This window comes from Mustela lutreola, chromosome 3 (assembly GCF_030435805.1).
Source record: "Mustela lutreola isolate mMusLut2 chromosome 3, mMusLut2.pri, whole genome shotgun sequence".
NCBI lineage: Eukaryota > Metazoa > Chordata > Mammalia > Carnivora > Mustelidae > Mustela > Mustela lutreola.
This window is the reverse complement of record NC_081292.1, coordinates 8,582,398-8,608,246: the sequence shown is the minus strand read 5'-3', so window position 1 is coordinate 8,608,246 and position 25,849 is coordinate 8,582,398. Positions and strand designations below refer to the sequence as shown.

General features: G+C 54.9%; 1 protein-coding gene across 1 annotated transcript in view; it reads right to left on the bottom strand.

Moving 5' to 3' along the window:
• NDRG1 (N-myc downstream regulated 1) overlaps window positions 1–25,368 on the bottom strand; it is a 53,621-nt gene extending 28,253 nt beyond the window's left edge. Inside the window, exons 1-3 of the mRNA XM_059165568.1 lie at window positions 25,183–25,368; window positions 12,741–12,817; window positions 9,952–9,987 (exon numbers count right to left, since the gene is read on the bottom strand). Of these exons, the coding sequence (XP_059021551.1) occupies window positions 9,952–9,987; window positions 12,741–12,803 (99 nt within the window). The 5' untranslated portion in view covers window positions 12,804–12,817; window positions 25,183–25,368. The remainder of the gene's footprint in view (window positions 1–9,951; window positions 9,988–12,740; window positions 12,818–25,182) is intronic.
• Between the last annotated feature and the right edge of the window lie 481 nt (window positions 25,369–25,849).

Sequence of the window (25,849 nt, the reverse complement as noted above, 5' to 3'; positions counted from 1 at the left end):
CTGCTGATGAATGGCGGGAAAGAGCAGGTCAGGGTCCACCCCACGTGGACAAGAAGAAGAAACGGGCCAGATGCCCCAATTAGGAGCCTCATGGAGCTGGGCAAGCTGCCCTTCCCCCAGGCTGTACCCTGCGAGCAGACCTAGGACCTGGCAGCTCCGGGGATGCCAGGAGGCCCACGGGACAGGACACAGCAGGAGGGACGGTGCCCACAGCCCCTCCATCCCAGACCTGTGAGAAACTGGCTCACAAATCAAGAAATACACCCCAATTCTCAGGCTCTCCCTCCAGAACAGGGCAGCGTGCTCTCCACGCATGTAGCAAGAAGCCGCTCCCCTCCCCATCCCAAGCAAGCAGTGCTGGCGCTTCCAGCCCTCGCTCGAGGACCCCTAAAGCAAGCTGGGGGATTCTGGGTCCTGGAGGGGGCCTTCCCCGGCTGCCCTCACACCTGTGACATAGGGAGAATGCTGGAACCTCACCGAGTATGAGCGCTCACCAGGTGACGCTGATGGGCCCACACAGACCACAGCACGGAGGGGACGCCTGTTCCCTGTCGGTCCCAGGCCCATCCCCATCACAAGGGTCCTCCTGAGCCGCCTCCCTCATCACCCCAACAATGGCAGTCAGTCCCTCGAACACAGAGTCCACGGTCTCTCTTCCCATTGGTGCCCAGCACTCCGATCTTGCCTCTACAAGCACTGGAAAAATCCACAGACGAGGGAGCAACAGCCCGGCCCCAGTGGGGGCCACAGTCATCTGCTGGGCCCGTCCCTGGCCCTGAAGCCAATCGGGGACAATGGTTCATTGAGAGGGTCACATTCTCCATTGTCTCCTCAGCGGACCCACACGGCGCCCTCTAAAAATAGGCCAGGCTAAGCAGCATCCCTGCCAGCCTGAGGTCATCAGGGTTCAAATCTGAGTCCTACCCTTCCCCGATGCTTCTGAGCCCTGGGTCCCTAGCTGAAGGACAGGAGCGAACCACCTCACCCTGGGATCCTCAAGGGAGGAGGTCACCTTGGGGTCTGAAACAGTGCCAGGAGGAAAGGAGGTCTTTGGGACACGGCAACGAGGTGTTGAATGCAGTGCCTGGGTACTACTTAGTGGCAGATACAGGATGCCCAGCCCTGGCAGGCACCAAGGATGTCCCTGACAGCCCACTGGGGTGGGGATGTGTAGCTGATGTTGACTCAGCTCTGTGGAGGCCTTAAAATTATACCTCCCTGTAACCAGAACTAAAGGTGTCCAAGAAGCGAGGGGCAGCCCTGCCTGGCTTACTGTTCTGTCCCCAGGCCAGGCACCCAGTCCATGCCCCCAGCAGACAGTCAGGAACTGTTGCATTAAGACCTGAGAATAAATTATCTTTCTTCAGAAAGTCCACTAACTACTCTGGGTTCAGGCTCCCCTCTGCCTCTTAATTGGCTCTAGGCTTCTTGGAGAGCTCCTGCTCCCACTTGCAAACTCCAGGATTGGCACGAAATTTCCCAGGACAAGTGCAGAACCTCCCAGGACTGCATATAAGCCCCATGGAGCATTAAGGTTTCATCCTCGGGAGGAACCACCCAAGGGTGGTGGCCGGTGGTGGCCATGGCCCGCGCCGTCTCACCACTAGCCTGGACCTCTGTGCAGCCAAAAGCATTCGCCGCAGCTCGCCTCATCTGAAGGATAAGGCAGCCAGTCTCAGAAAGCGGAAGCAATACAGCAAGGGCACTCGGGCAGCAGGAGGAAAAAAGACCGATGTGATCTTTCTTGTGCGAGTCCCATTCCTTAAGTCACAGAAGCACGCACACACACACACACACACACACACACGTGCACACGCACGCACAGGATGCTAAGCCAGCCCTGGTGCTCTCTCTGCACTGGCCAAAACCAAGACTGCACCTGAGATGGATGGAGGAATTAAAACAAAAACACATGCTTTGTCCTCTTTCGACCCAAAGAACATTCTGTCCTTCTGTCTCCAGGGGGATGAATCACTACGCCGTATCCTGTAGGAAGGGGCCTACCTCACACCCCCACATTCTCCCACAGAGAGGGCACCAAGAAACGCAGTGGCCCATGCACTTCTTGTCCCCTTGCCTGAGAGAGGACGTCCCCTGTTCTGGGACTTGCCAAGGCTCCTCTCTCTGGCTACGACATTGGCTGGATTTCCTCCACCAGCCAGATCTCCAACCTCCACCCTTCTCTGGTTCAGAGCCAGATCTTCGAAATGCCTTTGCATAGGGGTCTGATCCAGCCAAAAGCAAGCAACAGAGAGAAACCCAAGCTGTACAGTTTTCCTCTCTCACCTCCTCTGTTAAAGCCTAGAAAGCCACTCTCTCAAGATACAGAGGAGGTGGCAATATGGCAGAAATACTCACCCAATCAGGCCTCCTACTCGACTCCAGCCCCACCCCGAGCATTCGTTTCAAGTCTTCTCCCCAAATGCACGCAGCCCCACCAGGTAACAGCTGTCCTCTTTACAGAAGAGAAGACAGGCCAAAAGAGGGCAAGTGATCTACCCGAGGTCACACAGCTGCAACAGAATCTGAGGCTGTTCCAAGTCCAAAACCCTGGACTCTGTGTGCTCTCTGACACCTGTTTGCTCTCGGTGCCAGATGGTACACGAAGAAAAGAAACCTTTAAGACAGAATGTGCACTGGGACTCTAAGTCAGACCCCTCCCATGTGACTGTGGACGGCCTTCTACGGCCCCAGCATCTCCAGGAACGTGCCATCCACAGACAAGGTGCTAGGGGTACACTGGGCACGTGGAACAGAGGCATGACACTGGCTCCGCCCATCCTTCCCAGGACGTGCACCTGCCTCCACACTGTCGTAGGCCGGCAGGTGTCCCACTCGGAAGAGCCTCAGCACAAACATCACTGCACTGGGCTGACCCCTTCACCGTGTACTGGTACTTTTATCTGCAGTGCCCACTATAGGGCAAGTATCTGTTTGATCACACCTCCCACCTGACAGCCAACTCCCAGAGAGAGAGGCCAGCTCTGGCCCCCAAAGGGCACCAAAATTCACAGAGTCCATACCACCTATAAGCTGGTAAATGGCGAAAGGGCACCTATCCTATTCCTACTGTCTACATGGCTTACAAGACAGCAGGTGGTGGAAACAGCACTTACCACTAAGTATTCCTTCAAGATTTCATTTCAGCTGCCAATCCTGGCTTCGGAGCTTTATTAACTATGGCTGACCATGTGGGCTGGCCTCTCCCACATCTGTTATTCCCCCTTTAGGACAGAATTCCCAACAATGTGCCTGATAAAATTTTCCCTTCTCCCATCTGCCTTCTAGCCGGTTGGGCGGGGGGTGGGGGGGTGGTCCAGAGACTCGTTTCTGCCTCATGAGATGTCAGCAGAGTTTTGAGAAGAGTTTTTTTTAAAAAAGGTCAAACTTGGCCTTTTGATTTTTTTTTTCCCTTTCACCCCTCTGCCTGCTTCCTTCCTGGAATGTGAATGAGATGGTTGGAGGTTTGGCAGCCATCTTATGAGCATGAGGACATAAACTGTATGCTAGAGAAGACAGAGCAGGAAGCTGGAAGGAGTCGGGGACTGGGTGACTTCACAGGTCTTCCAACTCAGCAGAATAGCAAACATTTCCTTGTTGAGAGCAGTGTGTGTTGAGGAATACTAATCTTAATGATACATTCCCCATGTGCCCTTGGGCAAATTACCAGACTAGTGTGGGAATTCCTCAGCTGTCAGCTGAGGGCAGTAAGGAGTCCACCTGCTCTTGGGGCTGCTCCCCATGGGATGCGCTGCAAAGTGTTCTAGAAAAGGCAGCCTTTGGCTCCATGCTGGCTGTCACAGATGCTTATCCCAGAGATAATCAGTGTGAAGCCACAAGGGGGTCCCAATGGCTTAAGTCAACTGGTTGAGTGATCCAGGGGCGCTCTGAGACCAGCTGCCACCACCTCCCTCCCTAATCCCCTCCTTCCCAGCTGGCCCCAGGGAGACACAGAATCATCTAGACTCTAAGGGATGACACACTTAGCCAGACGCTAAGTCAGCTGGCGCACTGGGCTGCCCCTCCCCGAAGTCTAGCAATCCTTGGTCAAGGCACAGCCAAGGGTGGAGGGCACTCTCTGGAACAACAAATAGGCAAAGAAAACCGATTTGGGCTAGTCAGACATAGCATGAAGTCAAGCTTTGTTGAGGCAAGAAAAGGCAAATCATGACCACAGAAGCTCAAGAGGAAATGGCAGGGGACTGCCCTCCCCCCATCCTCCTGGTTCATCTCCAGTGCCCACAGCTGGGGAGGGGCACCGCTGGCTAGGCCACTGACCACCTTTCCATTAAGAAGCAGGTGAAGAGTGGAAGATGCTGAGGAGGGGCGCGTGTGTGCAAGAAACATAGATGATCTGCCTGTAAGGACAGTCGTCTGTTTACTGAGCAAACACAGTAACAGCCATTTCACAGACGGAAAAAGCCAGCATCTGTGCACCTCAGCACACGCACCTGCACGTAGCAGAGGCAAGGTTCAGGACAGGCCCCTGGGCCCCCCACGTCCAGATTGCCAGCCAAGCCCCAGGTTATAGGAGGCACACTGGGCCCCCTCGGAAGACACGACCTCAAGGAGGCCCAGCAGAATGCTGTCATCACATCAGGGAAAAGAAAAGCTACAGAGTCAGGAAACCAGCTGTTGCGGGCAGACGGTGTCAGCCTGGGAATACAGAGTGAAGCTGGAGCCCACACCAAAGACCGCAATTCTGCAGGGAAGAGAGAGTTAGGAGGGAAGTCTTGTCGGATCAGAGAAAAGAGAAGGAGCAGCACCGGCCAGCCACCCACCCACGGAGCAGAAGAGGGAGGCTTGTGTGCTGCATCCCACGCTGTGTTTATCATGTTCACGACACCCCTGGGAGTAGTGATCCTCCCCCAGATTACAGATCAGAAGACTAAGCCCCTGGGAGGTCAAGCCACCGGCCAAGGACACACAGCCGACAAAGACAACCGGCTTCTGTCCACTGGACCTGCCCTGTGACTCCAGGACATGGATGTCTATACTGTGAGCCTAGACCTAGGGAGAGCTGAGCCCCACCACGGGGGTGCTTGGCGGGTGAGGCACCCCTCTGCTGGCCCACCGCCCCCCTCCCCACAAAGGGCACTCCCAGGAAACCCCCAGAGGAGAGAAGCAGCAAGTCATCTCCGTGACCCAGAGGAGCACTTCTGCCATCTGTCACTCTGGCTTGGCTCTAAGCCCCAGTGGCTGGGCTGGGAGGTGGGGCTGGGGAAGGCAGGGATGGGAAATGGTGGGTTGAGGATTTCCAAGCCTCTGAGTTCTGCCCACCTTCAGTCAGGGAGCATGAACACAAGAAGCAACTGTGTGCAAAGAAAGAAAATTAGTAAAAGGTCACTGTTTCCATTTTCCCTAGAAGCTGATCTGCTTCCAAAAAATGGGGGGAAAATCACCTCTCCCAACACCATCACCCTCTGCCAGGCTCAGAACAGAGCTAAGAAGTGGGAGCCAGACCCCAGGGGACGCTGCTCACTGCCTCCTGTGCCATGGCCCCTGCTGCTCCACACCCAGAGGCCCAGCGGGGTCATCAGCTCCCTGCCCAGGGAGCCCTGAGGAGCACACAGACGCAGATTCCCACGGACACCAAATCAGATCAAACCACCTGAATAACTGAAGATCCAGGTGGAAGGAATGAGAAACAGCAAATCTAACAGGGAGGCCATTTGGGGCCAGAGCAAGTGTCCCACCTCTGGAGTGTTGGAGTGAGGGGCAGTGGTTGTAACCCTGCCACCCTCTCCCCGCAACTGGTTATAGGGACTTTGACTTTGGCTCCAGACATGGGCACTGGGTCAGGCTTGGTCATCTATTTCATCACGGGGCAACACGGGGCAAATCCCTTCAACCTTCTCTGGGGCCTTGTCCACTATAAAACACGGGTGCACTAAGCCGTCAGCTGAAGGCCTGGTGTGAGGGTTAAGGACACCACACAGAAGAGGCCAGAACTATTTCCGGGGTACGGTTAGTGCTCAGAACATCAGTAATCAGGACTCCCGTGATTATCTCCTATCTCAGAGTCCCGTGGGTCACTGAGGGTTATCTTGACAGCACCCTTTGGTGCATTTCTTTACATCTCCAGACTGATTTCTCATCTGCGAAAGAGGGTAACATTCACACCTGGCACGGACGGCCTCCAACAGTAAGCAGGAATTCAAATAATGCATTCGTTCCCTTCGCCCCTCTCCCCCCTCCCGTTAGTGGCCTTCCAGGAAGCCTCCCCACCTGGAGCGGAGAGGGAAGGGCCAGCTCATAAAGCATCTGCCAGGTCTGATATTCTTGGATTCTGTGAGTCTAGCCAAAGAAAGCAAGCTGGAACCCAAAATATTTCCACCTACCCTACTCATCCAATTTGCAAACACAACAGCCTAGTTCCTGATGCCAAAACCTTCTCTGCAAAATCAGATCGAACTGCACCCATGCTACAGCCAAGGCACCTCAGCCCAGTAGCCCACCCAGCCCTGTACTCTGAGGACCCCAGAGGGTCGCCAGGAAAGGCAGGCAAAGAAAGGTCCCAAGAGCACGTCACAACGTTCCAAGGCTGGGAACCAATCAATTTGCCCCAAAACATCAGCCAGGCCCCAAACTAAGTGCCCAGCCTAAGGTAATGTCAGCCGGGAAGAGGCGAGGCCACAAAGCCTGTGTCCAGGCAGCGAGCTCTCCCACAAGGAGCTCTCTCCTAGGGCAGGCAGCCCTGAGGCTCATGCCACAGACCCTCCAGCAGCTTCTGACTGCTGAGATCTGGGCTACAGTGTGTTTTGATTCAGGGGGAAAAGAAATCTTGACTACTCTGGGAAAAGAACAAAGAGTCTGCCTAAGTTAGTCAAAATGCTGAAGCACCAAATTTTTTCCAAGAAATACCATGGGCTGCCGTGGGATCCATGCAGGGAGGCTGCTCAGACTCCTTAAACTTGGCCCTCAAGGAACCGCCCAGCCAGGGCCCCCATTTTCATGAGCATCAAGGAACCAACTAAATGAACAGATGAAAGCAGTTCGCCACGAGGGCACACCCGCTGTGAGTCCGGCATCGGCTCCCCCTCGGGGGTTAAACATTCACCCCCTCCAAAGTACTGTCCAGAGTATTTGCCCAGCCAGGTTGGTTTACAACCGGAGCTGCCAAGATATGCTGGCTTTTAGCCCCCACCGGCCCTCCCAGGCCCATCACCACTGTAAGGCATCACAGCAGAGAGAAAGGGTCAGGGTCAGACTGGGTTCAGTGGGGCCCCTTCACACCTGCTGGAAACCCTCAGTTTCCCGATCTGCCAAGGAGGGATGATAGGACAAGTCCCAGAAGAGTCAGCAAGAGTGCCTGGGAAGCCCTGGGCACTAGCCTGGCTCATCTGAGGCCAATGAAATCTGCAGCAGGCAGGAGACCCTTTGCCAGAGCCCCGTGTGAAGTCTGAGGTCAGGGTCGGCTGGTGAGTCCCTCCCTGGGGCACAGAAGCACGGCTCTGTCCTTCTCCACCTCTGGCCTGTGGTCGGTAACTCTTTAGGATACGGAGAGCCTCACAGGGCCGTGCAGCTTCAGAGGGAATGCCCCACAGCAACCCACACCCACGATTTCGGAGACTGCTGGAAATCTGACGGAACCTTTCATAAACACCATGAGTCAACCAGGTCTAGGAGCCAAATCCATATTAGTATAGTTTTATACAAAGAGATACTTTTGCAAACAGCCTTGACAGAGTATTACTCCGCACCCAGATTCAGCCCCGATACCGATTCACAGGAAAGATCGCACCTATTCGCTTAGAGAAGATGTTAGGGAACCCTCAGAAGGCTCGGGAACCAAGCCAGAGGGGCCTCTGTGTGGGATGATGGGTCCCTAAGCTTCTGCTCATCACATGACTGGCTCCATCTATCATACCTGTCTCAGCTCAATGTCACCGCCTCCAACAGCCTTCCCGGACAGCACCCCACCGTGGGAGGGGGAGTTGATGTCCTCAAAGCCCGTCCAGGAGCTGGCGCTGGCGTGTTTGACTGGTTCCCCCGACTCAGAGCAAACTCAGAAGAAATGGTTTCCAACAGGCGCTCTGGAAACGCACCAGCTGAGTTCAGACCCTTTTCCACCCCTGAGGCTCCAGGCAAGCTACTCAACCTCTCTGTGCTTTGGGCTCTCCCTCCGCACCACGGTGAGAGGGACCATTGTGAGCTCGCCCCTCTGCGCTCAGAGCCATGCCTGGCATGTGTTCAGGGCTTGGCAGTGCTGAGCTAGGAGTTCGGAATTTAAGTTCCTGAAAACAAGGATCACCGCCTGTCACACCCCCCACTGTGTCCCCAGCACCTAAGACAATGCCAGGCACAAAGCAGGCATTTGTGAAAGGAACAAAGGGAGGCACATCAGAAAAATGCTCCCACCTCACAGGACAGCTCTGGGATTAACTGCGAGGGCCCAACCCAGCCTGGTGCATGATGGGTTGGGGGAGAATCTCACCCTCTCTCTCCCAGCCCCCGGCCAGGACTTCCCTTTGCTGATGTCCTGAAGATACAGCATCCCACCCACCCCAGCCGGGGCGACCTTAAAGTCAGGTGGTAACCTGGGATGGCAGGTGGGGCCGGAGGTGCTGTTCTCTGTTCTACTGGCTATCAGTGCCTGGAAATCACAGCATCTAACAGTGGTTTGCACACTACCAAAAAAGACACAAACACGGGGAATTATCTTCCTGGGAAACAAATAAACGATGCTTTCAAGGTTTCTCCAAATCCAGAACCAAACTTTTAAAAATCTACGATAACCACATGATCCAACCATTCTCCATCTGGGGGTGCACCCCGAAGAAATGAAAGCAGGGTTCCCGAACAGACATTTGCACGCCCATGCTCCCAACAGCATTCCACACAATCGCCAAAACGTGGAAGGAGCCCAAGTCGCCACTGAACGATGAGCGAATAAACCAAACATGGTCCATAACACCTACAACGGACAGTATTCAGCCTTAGAAGAGAAGGGAATCCTGCCTGACACCTGCCGCAGCACAGACACACCCCGAGGATGTGGCGTGAAGCAGAAGAAGCTAATGACAAGACAACAAAACTCAGCAGGATACCCCTTACATGAGCCATACAGAGCAGCCAGATGCAGAGACAGAAGCAGAACGGCGGTGACCAGGGGCTGCGGGGAGGAGACAGTGGGGAATCTGTGTCTACTGGGGTTCGAGTTTAAGTTTTGCAAGATGAAGAGTTCTGGAGCTGGACAGCTGTGATGGTTGCACAACACCAGAAATGTTGTTAGTGCCCCTGGAGTTTACATTTAAAAATGGTTAGGGCAGTAAATTTCATGTGTATTTCACCACAAGGATTGGGGGGGGGGGGGGACACAACACAACAACTCGCAGAAGAGTTAGTAGACAGGGTGTGCTACTGACCCAGCACTGCCCAGGACACCTCCCATCAGGGTTCCCCCACCCCCACGTGAGGCCCATGCCAGCTTTGAAATAATGAGTCCAGGGCTTCCAGTTCCTGAGGTTCTGACCCTTCCCTCTGCCAAGACCAGCCAGCCTGCTCTCCTGAAAACTTGTTCTTGGAAAAAGCTCCAGACACACCCCCCTCGCCCGCGCCAACCCTGAGCAGGGATGGAGCCAGGAGACCACAGAGAAGGGCTCACTTTCCCAAGCAGAGCCAAGAACATCAAGCCTTGCTCGGCTTCCTCCCATCACCGGGTTCCAAGCCCACCCAACTTCTCCCCCATGTCCCTCCCGCATATGCCCCACAGCCCAACAACCCCCTCCTGCCTTCCTAGGGAGAGACGGGCTCTTGCTTCTTCGACCAGCGATCAAACCAGTTTCTCTCCGGGGAGAAGGAGCGGAGTGTGGAGAACCCGGTGACGCAACTTCCTTCCCTCCCCTTGCCCCTAGTGTCCGAACAAAGATCTTCAACCAACAGAAAGAAGAAGGAAAGAGAGAAAACAGAACAGGGGAGGGGGAAGGGCAGCCACACCCTCTCACTTGCCTGAACATCAAACTCTTGCAGGAGGCCGGTGATGGTCTGTGGAGAGAAACAGAGATGAGATCAGTCAGTTCTGTCAGTTTCCTGGGGAAAAAAAAATAATGTTGGAACACCCGGGTCTCTCCGAGCCCTGAGTCTATCCTGACCATCCCTCCTCCGTGGGACCTCTCCAATTTCTCACAAAGAGAGACTTTCCTTTTCATCTCAAGGAAGAGCAGTCCAGCAAAAAAGTAGACACATTAGCCAGATCCTTTTTGACAATACACTTGATCAAAAAAGATCTGAAGGTCTAAGCTGGCCACAAGCTTGAGAGATACAGGAATGTAACAGGCTATTAAGTAGTTTCCCTGCCTCTACCCACAAGTTACACTTTTAAACTCAAACCTGACCATGTCACTGTCCTTCAGTATCTTCCATGGTTACCGCCATCATCAGGGGTCCCAGTCCCCTGGGGAGCAGGGAGAACGTGGCTCTGAGAAGGGACTGCAACTTTCCCAGGAGATGTTGCTGGCATGTTTTTTTCTGGCCTAGAGATGGGAGTCCAAAACACTCTGAAAATGAAACCCCTTCCAGACCCTATAGTTAAACACTAGGGAGGAAGACAGCTCAGCAGAGCAAAATGCAAATGAGGGGAAGGAAATACAGAGGGAAACCCCTTGGGAGAGCCAGAGCTGGAAGACCCGATTGTAACAGGTGTCCCGCTGCTGGAGATTAAAGGGGCTTCACACACCCTGGGCGGGGTTAAGGTACAAGCAGATGTGGCCAACGCCCACTCTGTGAACGTGTGTGTCGGTGGGAGGGGGCTGGAAAAGCCATTCTGTACAACCCCGCCAAGTGTCAACAAGAGCGCCATGGCCATCCAGATTGAGAAGAGGCATCAGAAAGAGCTTCCCCAAGCAAGTCTAATTAAAAACACTCTGCTGAGACAATCAAAAGAACTAGAAGGTTTCCTTCCATCAAAACCTTGGAAGAAAAGGCAAATATTCACTTTGAGATAGACGTGCCACCTGCAAGTGATAACCTCCTAGATGTTGGTTTCGAAAATAAAATTTTCCCAAGATACCAGTAGGCTGCCTGGAAAGTATAATGACTGTGTGTAGAAATGCAGTTAGACCTGGACCCAGAGATGCCACCCCTGAGAATTTATCCCAGCGTTGCACCTGCACGTATACAGATGACGCAGGTCCAAGGTCCAAATGATGCAAGTACCCCGCAGCGTTGCTGGGAATGGCAAAAGGTTGGGAAGACCCACATATCCACAGACAAGGCATTGGTCCAACCAACTCTGGGGGACGCTGGGAAACTGGAAGGGAAAAATGTCCTGTGGACCCTTGCTGGAAAGGTCTCCAAGAGAGTTCATTACATGAGTAAAGGCAAGGTGTGCTCTACTATTTCATATGGCTTTTTTTTTTTTTTAAAGATTTTATTTATTTATTTGACACAGAGAGATCACAAGTAGGCAGAGAGGCAGGCAGAGAGAGAGGAAGGGAAGCAGGCTCCCTGCTGAGCAGAGAGCCCGATGCGGGACTCGATCCCAGGACCCTGAGATCATGACCTGAGCCAAAGGCAGCGGCTTAACCCACTGAGCCACCCAGGCACCCCATATGGCTTTTTAAAAGGGAAAAATTAGACCATGTTGCTATGTCTCTGTATGACCAAGGGTGGGTTGGTTGGTTTGCTTCCTTTTAAAGCCTCTGTCACTGACCCCAGATGGAAGAGGAAATGGATTTGGAGCATGTGTAGAGACAGCAGGGACCAGCAAATGACAGTCCTCCTCTATTTTTGTCAATAAAAGTTTTACTGGAACAAACAAGTCCATTTGCTCACAAACTGTCTATGGCTGCTTTCATGCTGTTAATGGCAAAGCTCAGTTGTTATGAAAGACGGAATGGTGTGCAGAGCCTGAGGTATTCACTGTTTGGCTCTTTACAGAAAATATCTGCAGACCCCCAGGGCAGAATGGTAATAAGGAGTCTGCAGCGTTCCCTGGGCCTGGCTTCTCCTCCTCCTCCTGGATGATCGTGGGTGATTCCCTTCCCAATACAGACCAGTGTCTGTCTCTGCAAAATGGGGAGAGACACGATGGCCTCACACATTCCTAACAAAAAATCTACGAAATAATGGACCTAAGACACAGCAGCCACATGCAAAGTCATGAAAATACCAAAGGAACAGGCCATTCACCCAAAGCAACTGGCCTGGGTTTGGCTCCATGCCCCACGCTCTGTAATTATGTGACGGAAAACACATGAACTTTCCAAGACTCCCCTTTCCCTTCTGTTAAGATGGGAACGATCATAGAACCTAGCATCAACTCATCCTAGTCTATCCTGTCGGTCAGCCCAAGAGAACCATGAAACGGGCATGCAAGACATGGCTGGTGAGTGTTAATCATTATTTTTGAAAGCCTTTACTTGGCCTTAGCATAACTTCATTTTGAGCCTGAGCCTTGTATCCTTAAAAAGATGTATCATCCCAGGCAGTTACAGAGCTTGGGAGGACAGGGAGGCGAACACCGCGTCAACCGTGCAAATGGAACGGCTTTTCCGGCCCAGGACGGACCCATGGCAGCCCAAGCTGGAGGACATGGGCTTCTGTTTCCAACAGGGAGGCCTCCTTGATGTGAAACATCAAGATACCTCTTGTCCTTCTGCAGTCTTGGACACTAGGAAGCAGGGGACAGATGCAAGTGAGTATCCACGCGGGCACACACGTGTCTGTACTGCATGCCCACCGATGTCCACGTACGAGCGTGCATGGGAGCGGATGGAGCCAGGAGCGTCTCCACTCACCTCCCCTTTCTCCACCAAAGGCTTCACCTCAGCGAGGTCCACGTCCTGCATCTCCCGAGACATGTCCCTGCTGTTACCTGGCAAAGAAACGAAGGCCATGGGTCAGCTCTTCCTGCTCACAGACGTTGCCCAAAGGAAGCAAATCTGAGGCCACGGAATGAGCCCCCTCTGCCCAGTGGCTCGCACCACCCACCCAGCACATCACAGTCACAAGTAACCCCCACCCCCCGCTCCGTGCCACCATTCCTGCATCGGGGGCGGGCAGGGAAACCAAGGCTCGAGGACACAACTGCCTTTCTAGGGAAAGGGATGGACTGACACTCTAAGCCGGGTCCTCGCCCACAGCCCCCAGACCCCCCCGCCTCACCCAGGGCATTTCTCATGGCGTTCTTTTCATTAACTTGTGACTGGCATGCGGTATGATGTTCCTTTCCGGAGATATTTGTTTCTGGAGGGTGACCGGTATTTTTATCCATTACGAAATGATCACCACGGCAGGTCTCCAAGTGAGGACAACGGTGTTGACTACAGGACCTATGTTGCTACTGAAAGTGTAGGCAGTGAGCTCGCAGATGTTGGTCTAAGCACTATTTTGGGGTGTCTCCTCAGGCAAGGGCAACCAAAGCAAAAATCGGATGATATCTTGCTGCATTTGGGTAGGACCCGCATCACTGATCCTAAGTCCGGCAGCCCCAGGCTGACGACCAAAAGGGGATGGAGAGTCAGGGGAGGTTCCCCGTATGAAGGCCTGGTGCGAGCTTCGTCCCCTTTCATTCTCCAACTAGTCCTAACAGTGGGCTGCGCCGCCCGGACACCTCCATGTCCGCCAGCGTGCAGGGCTCTCTGCTACGTGCTGGTGAGGACGGGGCCGGGCCAGGAACACCTCCATCTCCACGGGTCTACAGGACTCGACATTCAGAGGGACTTTGAAGGAGAAAAAACTTTCAAGGCAGCAGGGAGTGGGAAAGAGGGTGTGGGAGAGTAAGGTGGGAGAGGCAGGGGGGGGAGGCGATGGTAGGTCAGAGTGGGGTTGGGCAGGGTGGGGGCAGGGTGGGGGTAGGAGTGGGAGAGCAGGTGTGGGGCGAGGGGGCAGGGAACGGGGAGGGTGAGATCAAGGATGGGGAGCAGGGGTGGGGGCAGTGAGAGGGAAGCAGGACGGAGCCGGGCTGAGGGAGCAGAGTGGGCCGGAGAAGGCTCTGATTGGCTCTAACATGGGAAGGCACAGAAGGATCAGGAAGGGACCCCTACAGAGCTCAGCAGGAGAGTTCTGGACTCATCAGCTGTCCCCGGAGCAAGCTCTGGGCAGTGATGCATGGCCCAGCACTCCGGAGACACAAGGGGGCCGAGAGAGCAAAAGCTATTTAACTAGGGCTCCTCTGAAGACCCATTCTTAGAACCCGTGAGAATCTTCATCGTGAGGCACCTCTCAGAGGTCACCCTGAACCCACCCCCTGTGCCAACATATGGCATTCTGTGGGCAGATCCCCCGGGATGCTCTGGTCTGGGGCCCCAGCACGATTATCCCCAGCAGATAACCAGCCCCACAAGAATGCCTTTATGCAGGCTTTGGAGTCTATGCTCGAGAACATTCTGAAAACAAAGTCGGTTTTATGTTTGTGAGCATTCCTGGGCAGCTGCCAGTTCGGAGGCAGGAAGCATGAAAGGGAGAAATCTGTCGGCTTTGCTAACTCAGCGTGTTCGTGGTCCCGAGACCCTGGCCCGTGGGACACCTTCGCCTACACAGCCTAAGGAGCCTTCCAGAAGCCCCGGGTTCTGGCAATGCCACCCTTCCCATTCCACAGGCTCCTACACGCAGGGCAGCCCCACCTGCGAGCTCCCCAGGACTGGGAGCTACCTACCTCGTCCCCAAAGTTGGGACCACAACTCGCTTGTTGATTACATGAACAGGTCTGATGCAGTCTAACAGCCACGTCTGTGTTTAAATTCAGTCTTAAATCATCACTACACCACAGGAGCGAGGACTTGAAACAGTCCCCATGCCCCGGGACTCCAGCACATGCCTGCGTTCAGCCCAGCGTGGTGTGTGGCTTTCTGATACTGGGATCTCATCAGAACCTCAGCCTCCGCTGGACCGGCTCCCTCATTCTCCTTCAGAACAGGAAAGAGCTTCATCCCAGCCCTCCCGGGTTCCTAGATGTGCTCCCGGGGCAGCCTCCTTCCCCCACTCCCTCCTTTTCCTTCCTACAACTCAGCTTCCCAGTCCACGCCACGCAGCAGGTCCAAGAACTGGCCAGTCTGTCTTGAAGATCAAATACTCAAGAATCACTGCTTCTCTGGAGCCCCTGGGGACCTCGGAGAGGCTCTGGTGAGGCCCCCGAAAACCCCCGCCAAGTGATTCTCCAGACAAACAAGTGATTCGGTTCCTCCAGAGGACATTAGCAATGTCTGGAGATGTTTCTGATGGTCACGGCCCGGATACGCTGCTGGTGTCTCGTGGGTGGGGGTCAGACACGCCGCTCAGCAACCCCGTGTTGCACAGGACGGCCCCCGCGGCACGACTGTCCCGCCTCAGCTGTTAACAGCACCCAGGCTGAGACACCCAGGTCTAGATGGAGAAATATTCATAGGGCCCTGGGGACTCTGAGGTCTGTGGGGAGATTGGGATAAAGCAGAAGCAGCTTCCGTACTACGTGTCCCCGGGGAAGGTGGGGGTGCCGCGGGTCCACGGCCGCCTGTACTTGTGAACGCGAGTTTTCCGGCAGGGCTGTGCCAGGTCACTGCCCTGCACCAACCATGGCTGCCCACACCCAGGCTGCTGAGGTGCTCTCTGCCCCTGGGGCATGCCCCCCTTCTGTCCCTGACCACAGGCGGTCAGTCTGCCAGGGGCAGAAAGACAGGTGACTGCTTCCAACACAATTCTGCTGACTCGGGCCAGCCCCAGGCCAGCCCGCACCCCGTTTTCCTTTGCCTGACTCAGAACATTGCAAACTTTTATTTAGAACCTGTTTGCCTAAAGAAATCTTATAAAACAGATTTACAAAAAAGCCAAAAAAAAAAAAAAAAAAAAAAAAAGCTGGCATGTGTTGGGTGACACGGAGAATAGGACCCAATGCCCCCTGGCAGCCCCCCCGAACCTCCCCCTCCACCCCACCTCCTACCGTGGGTCCCTGCTGCCCTGTGCCTCTGTGCCCACCCTCAAACACCCTTCGAGTCCCAGGAGAGTGGGCTTTGAAACAATGATTCGTTCAGAAACTGTTTTCTGTACTCGCTTCTCCCGTGCCCAGGACCAAGCGAAGTGTGACAGTTCCCATAAGTTTTGCTGACAAGGCCCTACTGTGTGATGGGTCAGGGGCAATGTCATGAGCACAGCCAGCCCTGCCCCACCGAGCTCGCAGTCCGGCTCACCCCACCCCCGACCCCCATCATGGCTGCCCGTCTCCCCGCAAGGCCACACTCTCCCAGACTCAGAGTCCCACATGTCCCCCACCACCACCACCATCACTTCGCCTGCAGCCCCGGGGGGTGGAGGGACCGGCCTGGAACGGCACAGTGCCGGTGCGGACAGACTGGCCCGGATGCAGAGGCCTCTGCTGCATCGTCAACTTCTTCACCACACTTTTCCTTAAAAAGCTTTTGCTACAGGTTTCAAACCCACAGCAGCGAGACCCTATGGCCCATTCAAGGAAGCAGGTCCAGCAGCTCATGCCGCTTTGCAGGCAACTCTGATTTCCTTCACCAGGAGGGAGGGACGCCTGTGGGGTCACCTGGTTTGGGGTGCTCTGCCTGGTGCCCCCAGGCCATCCGAGGCCCCACATGTCTCAGCAGGTTCTATCCCCAAGCTTACGGCCCCCTACTGCATGCCAGTCCCTGCCCCTCTGCCACCTCCTGGAGAGTCCCAACACAGAACATCAGGTCCCAAAGGGCCAAGGTGATCTTTTCTAGAAGAAGGTGACAGGGCAAGGACATACAGGGCACTAGGTGGGAAGCCGGGTGTCCGAACTCCAGGCCTCTGGCCCCACCCAGCATGACGATGGGTGAGCAGCATCTGCCCACTGTGTCCCCAGAAAGCACAGACATGGAATCAGATCAGGACAGATCTCCGGCCAAGACCCCAAATCAGGGCTGAAAACCAGCTCTGGGGCAGCACACCAGCTGCCAGACCAGTTCACAGCACCACGTCCTCCTCTCCCACAGGCTCTCCCCAGAAGGAATTCAGGGGAAAACCATGGTGGACAAGGGGACAAGGGGACAGTCACCAGGAGCTGGCGGAAGACTGGAGGGTCAGCCTGAGCGTCGTCATTTATTAGCTCTGTAATCCCTGCCAAGTTCCCCAGCCTCATGGCCTTAGTTTGTGCATCTGTGAAACGGGTCCAACTCCTGCTCCCAGCAAGCAGCAGCGTGGCTTGAAGACTAGAACACAATCTGGCACACGGCACAGTCTCCCAAGATCCCCAGGGGACGCCCTGAATACTACGCGCACCGTTCTCCTGTATATACGCACCCGTGTCAAAGGCACAGTATGAACGATACCTCCTAATAAAATGCAGTGATTCTAACGATATACTGTAACCAAAGCTTTGTGACTGCGAGCTCCGTCTCTTGAAGGGTCTTACTGTGCCGAGCTCACCCCTCCTGGAAGGGTGTCGTCGCTGTGAGGCGACGTGCCCCCAGGACCAGATGGAGTGAGGGGAACGATGCAGGCGTGTGTCATGGTGGTAGGCTACTGTCAACCTTCTGAGGACATGTCAGAGGGAGGGTCATTTGCCTCTGACCCTGGTTGACCGTGGGGAGCTGAAACCATGGATAAGGGGCTGTCTGCTTGATTGCTTGACTCATCAGTGCACTCCCCCTTCCTGGTGGCCCCAGAGATCCAGGGACATCTGTGAGGACACACCCTGGGTTTTATACGCTATGAGTCCCCGAATCAACCTAGCAAGGAGGGGGCGCTCACGGAAGTTCAGCAAGCACTAGGTGGGTTTCCCGCAATCGGACCCAGCGCACCACCACGGGGGTCTTCCTTCCATTAGCCATGTTGGTGAATGAGTAACGAGGGCCCAAGGGCAGCTGGGCGAGCACCTTTCCGGTTCAGTAGACTCAGGACACAGTTAGCAATTAGCTGGACCTCCTGGGTTCCAAGGGAAGCCAAGACTGGCATTTGCCCAGAGAAGGGAAGACCATGACTCTGGGGATCTGGGAGGGCAGGAGACTGAGGTATGCTGGGTCATGTGAGACCCAGAAAACGGTTAACCAGTCACGGGGACCAGGGACACTCAGAGCCTGTGACTCTCAAAAGCCTTGATGCAGCAGCAGCAGCCCTGGCCGAGGAGTCAGCAGGGCACGGAAAGCCAGTCACTCTGCTGCCATGTGACCTTGACCAAGTCATTCAGCACCTCTCTGGGGGCCTCAGCTTCCCCACTTGCGAACCAGACTGAGTGTGCCCTAGGGACATCACACGGTCCATGAGAAACGTGGGGACGAAGGCTGCTGAGATGGGAACGTGCTTTACCCAAAGGCCACAAGCGTCCTGCCCGGATCCACCCAGCCTGGCCCAAGAGGCCACAGACACAGACACACCATGACAAACAGCACGGGGACAACATCCCCAGTGTTTACTAGACTCTGAATTCCATACTGCCTCAGAGCTTCTCAGGACCCAGAGGCGGGCACTATCATGTCCACCATGTGACAGACAGGGAAACTGAGACACAGAGCAGTGAAGAAATGTGCCCCAAGTCACCTAGCCTCAAGCTAGCCCAGGTTCAAGAAACCTTTCAGGAGAAAGCTGACTGTGCAACTGGCTTGGTCTATACTGGGCACCCACCCTTCGTCCAGGTGGGATGTTCTTAAGTTCTAAAAACAAGCTGCTTGTGGCCAGGAGGCTTTTCCTGTGGGAGGTCAGCTCAGGGAGTCACGGGCTTCCCCTCCACCTCGCAGTCCTGCAGGGCCCCCACGCCTAGGCTTAGGCTCTGGACAGAGTCCCCGTCCTAGACTTTCCTACTTTCCTTCATAATGCCCAGAAAGGCTGTGTTTTTAGCTTCCCTCCACCTTTTTTTTTTTTTTTTTTTTTTTTTTTTTTTTTTTTTTTTTTTTTTTTTAGTAGGTTCCATTCAGAACATGGCACTCAATGTGGCCTCAAACTCATCACCATGAGATCAAAACTGAGCCGAGGTCAAGAGACAGACACTTCACGGAGCTACCCAGGTGCCGGCAAGATGCCTTCAGCAGTTTTGACACTTGGAGAAAGTGTTCATTGCCTTGTTCTATTTGTGCCCCGTGGAGGTCCCCGGCAGAAGGCGGGGATCACCAGCCAGGCTTCCAGATGGGTAACCCGAGGCACAAAAGCAAAGGTCCACATGACTTCCGAAAGGCCAAGACCCACCCCTTCAATGTGGGGGCACGCATGGAGAGCAGGGGCGGACAGACGGCATCCTCCTGGTCACCTCTAGTGGAGCAGAGGGAAAGGCAGGCCAGGAGGCTTTGTTGACAAGCTTGCATCGATTGTGATCGTCAGCAACTGGCCCAGATTTTGTCCCCTCCGTAACACACCCGGTTTCAAAGCCACATGAAAGTGGTGTTCTTTCCAGCACACTGGGCTCTTTATGGAACAGAATTGAAAAGGGGGTAGCAGGGGGTGGGGTGGAAATCAATGTGTGCTGCTGCTGTTGGACATAGCAACGTCCCTGGATACTGCAATCCCCGAAGCTTCCAGAACAGCCCCACGTCCATATGAACCTCAAGGAAAGCAGCCTTGGGGTATGCCTTGGCTACCCCTTTCTTACTGTAGATAGAGGCAGTGTTTTCTTTTTTGGCCAAGGAGATTGTGATGTCAAGCTGTAAGGTAGTTCACGGTTCTCTCTAGATCTTTTGAAACTCAAGGCTCTAGGGAGAGTAAGAAGTTGGTGGTCTTAAATGGCCATGTTTTTCTTATGTAATTGAGCTAGTAAACAATATGGAAGAACCTAGAAGAACTGGACTTTCAAGAAAGTCCCCCAGTTTAGGGGAACGAAGTCGAGAACAGGGTTCTCAAAGTCAATAAAATGGTAAAAATGCCAAGCAGAGGGGACATCAGACTAGAAATTCCTAGAGTGTCCCCTTCCCGCTTTGCATGGGGCCTGCTCAGCAGCATTCAAGAAACTGCTTGATGCCAAAAGAAAGAAAAAGGAATCTTCCAGAAAAAGGCTAACCCCAGCTTACAGGGCTGCAGCTAAAATAGGACGGCCTGAGGTGCCTCGTTAGCGCAGTAGGTAGCGCGTCAGTCTCATAAAATAGGACGGCCTGTGTTCAACCAGAGCACAGAACTAGCCAGGGGGTCCGGGACACAGAGCAGGAAGAGGGAAGGGCTGGCAATCCATCACCACCCACCCCCTCTCTGTAACATGACCCAGGGATCTTCCTGAAGCTTCTCAGTGGAGTCTTGGCAGCCCGATCCATGGTTTGGCAGAGAGAAGACCATTCAGAGGACAAGCAGAATAATGGAAGTCTGAAGGAGGACACTGGTGGGATTCGAGGATTCGTCTGCAAATCTGCAGGACAAGCATGAGCTACCCTAGCTGGTCTGTGAGATATCAAAAGCCCACAAACAGAGCCAGTGTTGGCACAGGACACGGAAACAGATTCCTCCTACAAACCCTTTGTCCCAGAGATGGGGCGGTTGCCACATTGACAGGATCCTTGCTCAAAATGGTCTCGCTGTTTCCACACCCTGGATGGTCTTCCGATCTTTCCTACACAGGATGGCCCAAGTTATTTGCTTCATAAACAGAGGGTTTCTTCTGACCAACGCGGAGTGCCTACTAAGTGCCAGGCCCTCAGGGGCCACAGGAACAGGGTAAACAGAGACTCAGTCCAGAATGATCCAAGGAGGGCACACACAGCAGCATGCCAGCTTGGAAGGGAAAGCCAGCGACAGCTTCCTGGAGAAAGGAGGCCAGTTCAATGCTTGTTAAGGACAGAGGAGAGTCGGCCAGGGTTCCCAGCTGGGGAACTGTGGACCTTTGGGCGGTGCCCAAAGAGCTGTAGAGAATCTTCTCAAAGCCAAGGGCGTGGAGCTGGGATTGAGATGGGGACAGCCTAGAGCTCTGGTCCCCATCTACCCCTTCAAGGAAGGCTGCACATGGATGTAAGACTCACACTTGTATTTTGAGGTTTCTACAGATTTCAGAGAAGAAAAACTATAAAGTAAAAGACAGAACTCCTGGGCGCCTGGGTGGCTCAGTGGGTTAAGCCGCTGCCTCCGGCTCAGGTCATGATCTCAGGGTCCTGGGATCGAGTCCCGCATCGGGCTCTCTGCTCAGCAGGGAGCCTGCTTCCTCCTCTCTCTCTGCCTGCCTCTCTGCCTACTTGTGATCTCTGTCAAATAAATAAATAAAATCTTAAAAAAAAAAAAAAAAAAAAAAAAGATAGAACTCCTGAACAGGCCATTCAACGCCTGCAGACACTAACGAGCCTCAGCTCCCACCACCTCAGCTGGACTGGAAAAGCCCAGACACAGAGCCTGCACAGACCTTCCCCAAGGGGAGCACATCCCATCTCTCAGAACACCCACCTCCAGCAAGCCTGGGCTGCCATGGCAGGAGGCCAAGAGGGCATCAGAGAACTCACCTCTACCTCCGTAGCACACACTACCTTCCGTCCATCTCTTGTCTCCAAATGGAAGGAGAAAAAAAAGCAGAAAGGCAAGGCCTGGGATCAGGCAGGTAGGAACTGCCACACATGAAATGGGCGCATGAAATGAATCAAGGAAACCAAGTTCATGCTTCAAAGACAGGTCTAGAAGGGTCTGGAGGACCTTGACACCACCAGGATGGTCCACCTAGAACAGGACCCCACTCACTTGATTATAGACAAGCAGGTCATCTGCCCGTGCCTCAGTTCGCTGACCTGAGAAATGGCAGTAATGTCACGTATCTCAGCTGAATGAGGTGATGAGCCGAAACATCAAGGCTCCTTGGCCAGGTAAGCGGGGCTTACAGAGCACCTGGGTATGGAGGTACAGAAGTATGGGCTGCTCTGGCCTCTCCTTTCCTTTCCCTCTCCGCAGTCATTCTGGAGCAGATGGCCTCAACTCCACCAGCCTTCACGACACCCCACCCTTAATCCAGCCCAGGCGGCTTGGAGATGGTGCAGATTCCCGGGGCCTCCCAGACTTACTGGGCCTGGAAATCTGCATTTCAGACAACATTCGCATTACATTCTTATGCTGTCTGCATCCGCTTAGTTCTTTTGGAAGAACTTCAAGAAGTTCTTGAACTCAAACCATGAGTTCAGTCCCTGCAGGCACTTTCACCCGCATGGGCAGGCTTAGGACACAAGTCCCTGAAACTGATCGCCAAGGAATGCCTTGAGAAATGTAATCTGTGGGAATCACTGACAGCCAACACCTACATGGTGCTTCCACGTGCCAGGCACTGTTCTCTGCTCTTTCTATGGATTAATTCATTAATATTTATATGTCCCCATGAGACAGTGTCTGTTATTCGCATTTTACTGGAGAGGAAACTGAAGCACTGCACTCCTCATCACATCTCTGGACTTTTCTTTCATTCCAGTTTTTTCCAGTTATCCCAACATGCTGTCATGAAAAGGAACAAAGGCTTAGGTGTCTGCCTCTCTGGGGTCAAAGTCCGGCTCTCCCACCTTTCGCCACTTGGCCACAGGCCAATCTTTCCAACTTTCTCAGCCTCATTTTTCCCATCTACTCAATGGAGCCAATACAGATCAGGCCGCGCTCTGGCCAGGAGGACGGGGGTTAGGAGGGATGCAGCAGCTGACTAGGAAGACTGTCCTGCCCCTCCCTGCCCTCTCCCAGCCAGAGTCTTAGATGCTGACTCATCATCCTGGCTTCCTTTCTGAGGCACAGGGACTTTGAGTCACGCCTTGGATGGGATTCTCTGGAGCTAGGTCCCAAGGAAGAACAGCAGCTTTGGGCCACCAAAAACACACAACACAACCCTTCTTCCACATCCATGCCAAGGCAAGCCCAGACCAGGAGCTTTCTGTGAGCCTGGTGGAGGGAGTCCCCAGCTCTGTTCAGATCTAAGTCCAACCTGGAGGGGGCAGCCAGAATCCAGTCAACCATCCCTCAGCAGGGCTACAGCTCCTCCTGCTCACTGGACTGATTTCTGCTAAGTTCTCAAGAACATGTGACTGACACTAAATAAATAAATAATCACCACATTCCACCTGGAAAGTTTCCTCACCAAGAAATGCAATGAAGACCCAATGTCAGCTATGAGAGGGGCAACAATCAAGACCAAGAACCCCTTTCACCACCTTCAATAGCAACCAGAGGGGTCTGGAGGGCCAAGTTCCAGCTCTGGCTCAGCCTTGGCAAGTCATACCCTGTCTCTGGGCTTCAGTTTCTCTCTGTAAAATGGAAGATACAGAATCAGGAACATGTGTTGAGTTCCTGATTCCATCCCAAATTATCAGACCGACTGTTGGTAGTCTTGGATTTGCTCCTTGCTCCGAAGACTCTTGCTCTGGGGAGGGAAGATCCCAACAGGTGCTGGAAGGTCTCCCTGGAAAGCCAAGTCAAACACCACCACCCCGAAGGTCAACTGCCTGCTTGGGACTCTACCCAAGAGATTACAGGGGAATGGGACAGAGGAAAGGAGCCATTCAATTCATTCAATGCATGTATCTGAACTCCTGGGCCAGGTACCAGGTTACAGGGCAGGGCTAGGGAAGCCTTCCAACTCACCCTCTTGTGGGGGACAAGGTCCCACAAAACGAAGAGGTCACAGTTCAGCGGACACCCCAGATTTCACTGCTTACACCAGGGCACCGTCCCTCACAGTTCCCCAACACTTCCTGATCACCTCTACCTCGCCATACCTGGGACCCCCACCCCGGGCCACACCAGCACTTACACTCTTTGCCTGCATTTCTCCCCCCAAATGGGTGAGCCCCTTGAAGGCAAGGGCTGGAACTTGCACTCTACCTTGCTTATTTCAATTCGTATCTGTGAAAATCAGTAAAAACCTAGCATTTTCGGTACAGGAGGAGGGGCTGGTGAGCTTGTCTTCGAACTGCATTTTCATAGCAAGAGCAGTTTGTATTTCAATATTTGGCTCATCGGAGGTGGCTGAGAACATTAAGTATGGCCAATGGACATCACAAAGAGAATCATGCTCTCCCGTGCGGCCAAGGGCTGAACTCTTTTCCCAGTAACTTAAAGCAAGCAAAGAACTGAAGGGCCTGGAACACTCGAAGATCTGAGCCTGAACCTTCCCCAACCAGATTTCCCTCCCCCACTGGCTGCCAAGCACCTCCCCTTTCCAGACACATATGGGTGCTGCCCCGACCCACAGGGACGTCTGACAACACAGGCGACAGAGTGGCTGGGAGGGGGGTTGTGTCCTGTCGGGGGACGGTGAAGGAAAAGACTCACTAAATCCCAGCTTCAGCCACTCAAGTGACAGAAGTGGTGACAGCGCCTTTACCCCCAGCCTACCACTCTCCACACGCCCTGCACTCCCCGCCCCAGGCTGAATCAGAGGCCGCGGATCTCCCAGGAACATCGGAGTAATTCCAGCTGTTCTTCCCTCAGGAGGGCAGTAGAGGAGTCCCCGAAGGCAGGGGGACCCGGCCAGGGAGGTGGGCGGAGGCGAAAATGACGCCACTCGCAGCCTTGGCCGGCGCTGGGCCGCCCCTTGCCCACACGACCCCTCTGGACCAGGCCACCTCTTCGGTGCCACCACAGCGCCAACCCCGGGCCACCTCCGGGGACGCACCCTGCCCAGCGGTCCTGGCCAACACTCGCTCCCGCGCGTCTGGCACGCACTGTGACACACTCAGACCCTCCCTCCCAACCCCCCCACCCACCCGGCAGCACACACGCACGCACGCACACACCCCACCCTGGCCTCGAGGCTGAATCGGCCCCCGCCCCTCACGGGCACATCGGTTCAGAGCTCAGCCAGGAAACCGGACACACCCACGCCCCTTTCTCCAGCCTCAGCTCGCCGCTCTCCCATACTCACCTCCTTTCCACACACGCGCGCTCACACCCTCCTTCCCCAGACACCCCACTCGGAGAATACACCCCACCCCAACACGCGCGCGCGCACACACGCACTCTCCCAGGCCCTCCTCCGGCTCCCACTTCCAGTGCGCTCTCAGGCCTGCGGCGCCAGCTGTGACTCCGGGTGGCGCTGGGAAGCGCGACGAAGGTGTGCCCAGGCCGGCTCTCCACCCCTCCCTGGAACCCAAGAGATCCCACTTTCCCACTTGGGGGAAGGTGAGCAGGGACCTGTTTTTTTTTTTTTTTTTTCCCCTTCCTCCTCTTCGCTCATCGAAACCCACACCCATTCCAGCGGCGGCCCCGCCCCAAAGCCCCTCCGCGCGCCCTCGCCGCAGGGTCACCACGCACTTGCAGCTCTGGGGGCCACAGAGAGCCATCCAGAAGCCGCAGCTGCAGGCGCGGGGTTATCGATCCCCGATCCCGCCCTGCCCGGCACGAGGAGGGTGTCGGGCTTACCTAAGGTATAGAGAGAAAAGCAAAAGGAGCCGGAGCGGGGGCTGGAGGCGCGGCGGCCAGCGAGCGCGGAGCAGAGCGGCGAGGACGGGCGTGCGCTCCGTAGACCAAGCTGGGAGCCCGACGGGGTTTGTTTATGCCCGGGCGGCGGGCGACTTTATAGGCGCCGCGGCCGCGGCCCCGCCCCGCGCTCGCCCCGCCCCGGCCTTCCGGAACCCGCACACCGCGGGGACACACCCCTTGCCGCTCCCTCCTCCCCGGCGCTCCTCCCGCTCCCGCCAGCTCGCGGGGACCGGCCGGGCGGAGGCTGAGCGCGCCGGGCGCCCGCCGGAGCCGCCGCCTGTTGCGCAAGCCTTTGTAGGGGCGCGGCGGGGAGGGGCCTCCGAGCTCTGGCTGCGGTTCGGCTGCGCGGTCGCCTTCCTCCCCCGGAAGGCCAAGGCCTCCGCGGGTGCAGTGGGCATGTGCCCTGGGGATGAGTCCGTGTGCTCGCGCGTGAGCATGTGCTGTGTGTCTCTGTGTGACCCAAGGGCCCCATCTCGGTCTCAGAGTTTCTTGAGTCCCATCGCGCCACGCCCTGACATCCCTGGTGGGCGACTCCCTACTTCCTCCAAGTCTCAAGGTCTTAGCTCCCCAACCCGATTTAACTGCCTTCCCGGGGGGAGCGGCTCCC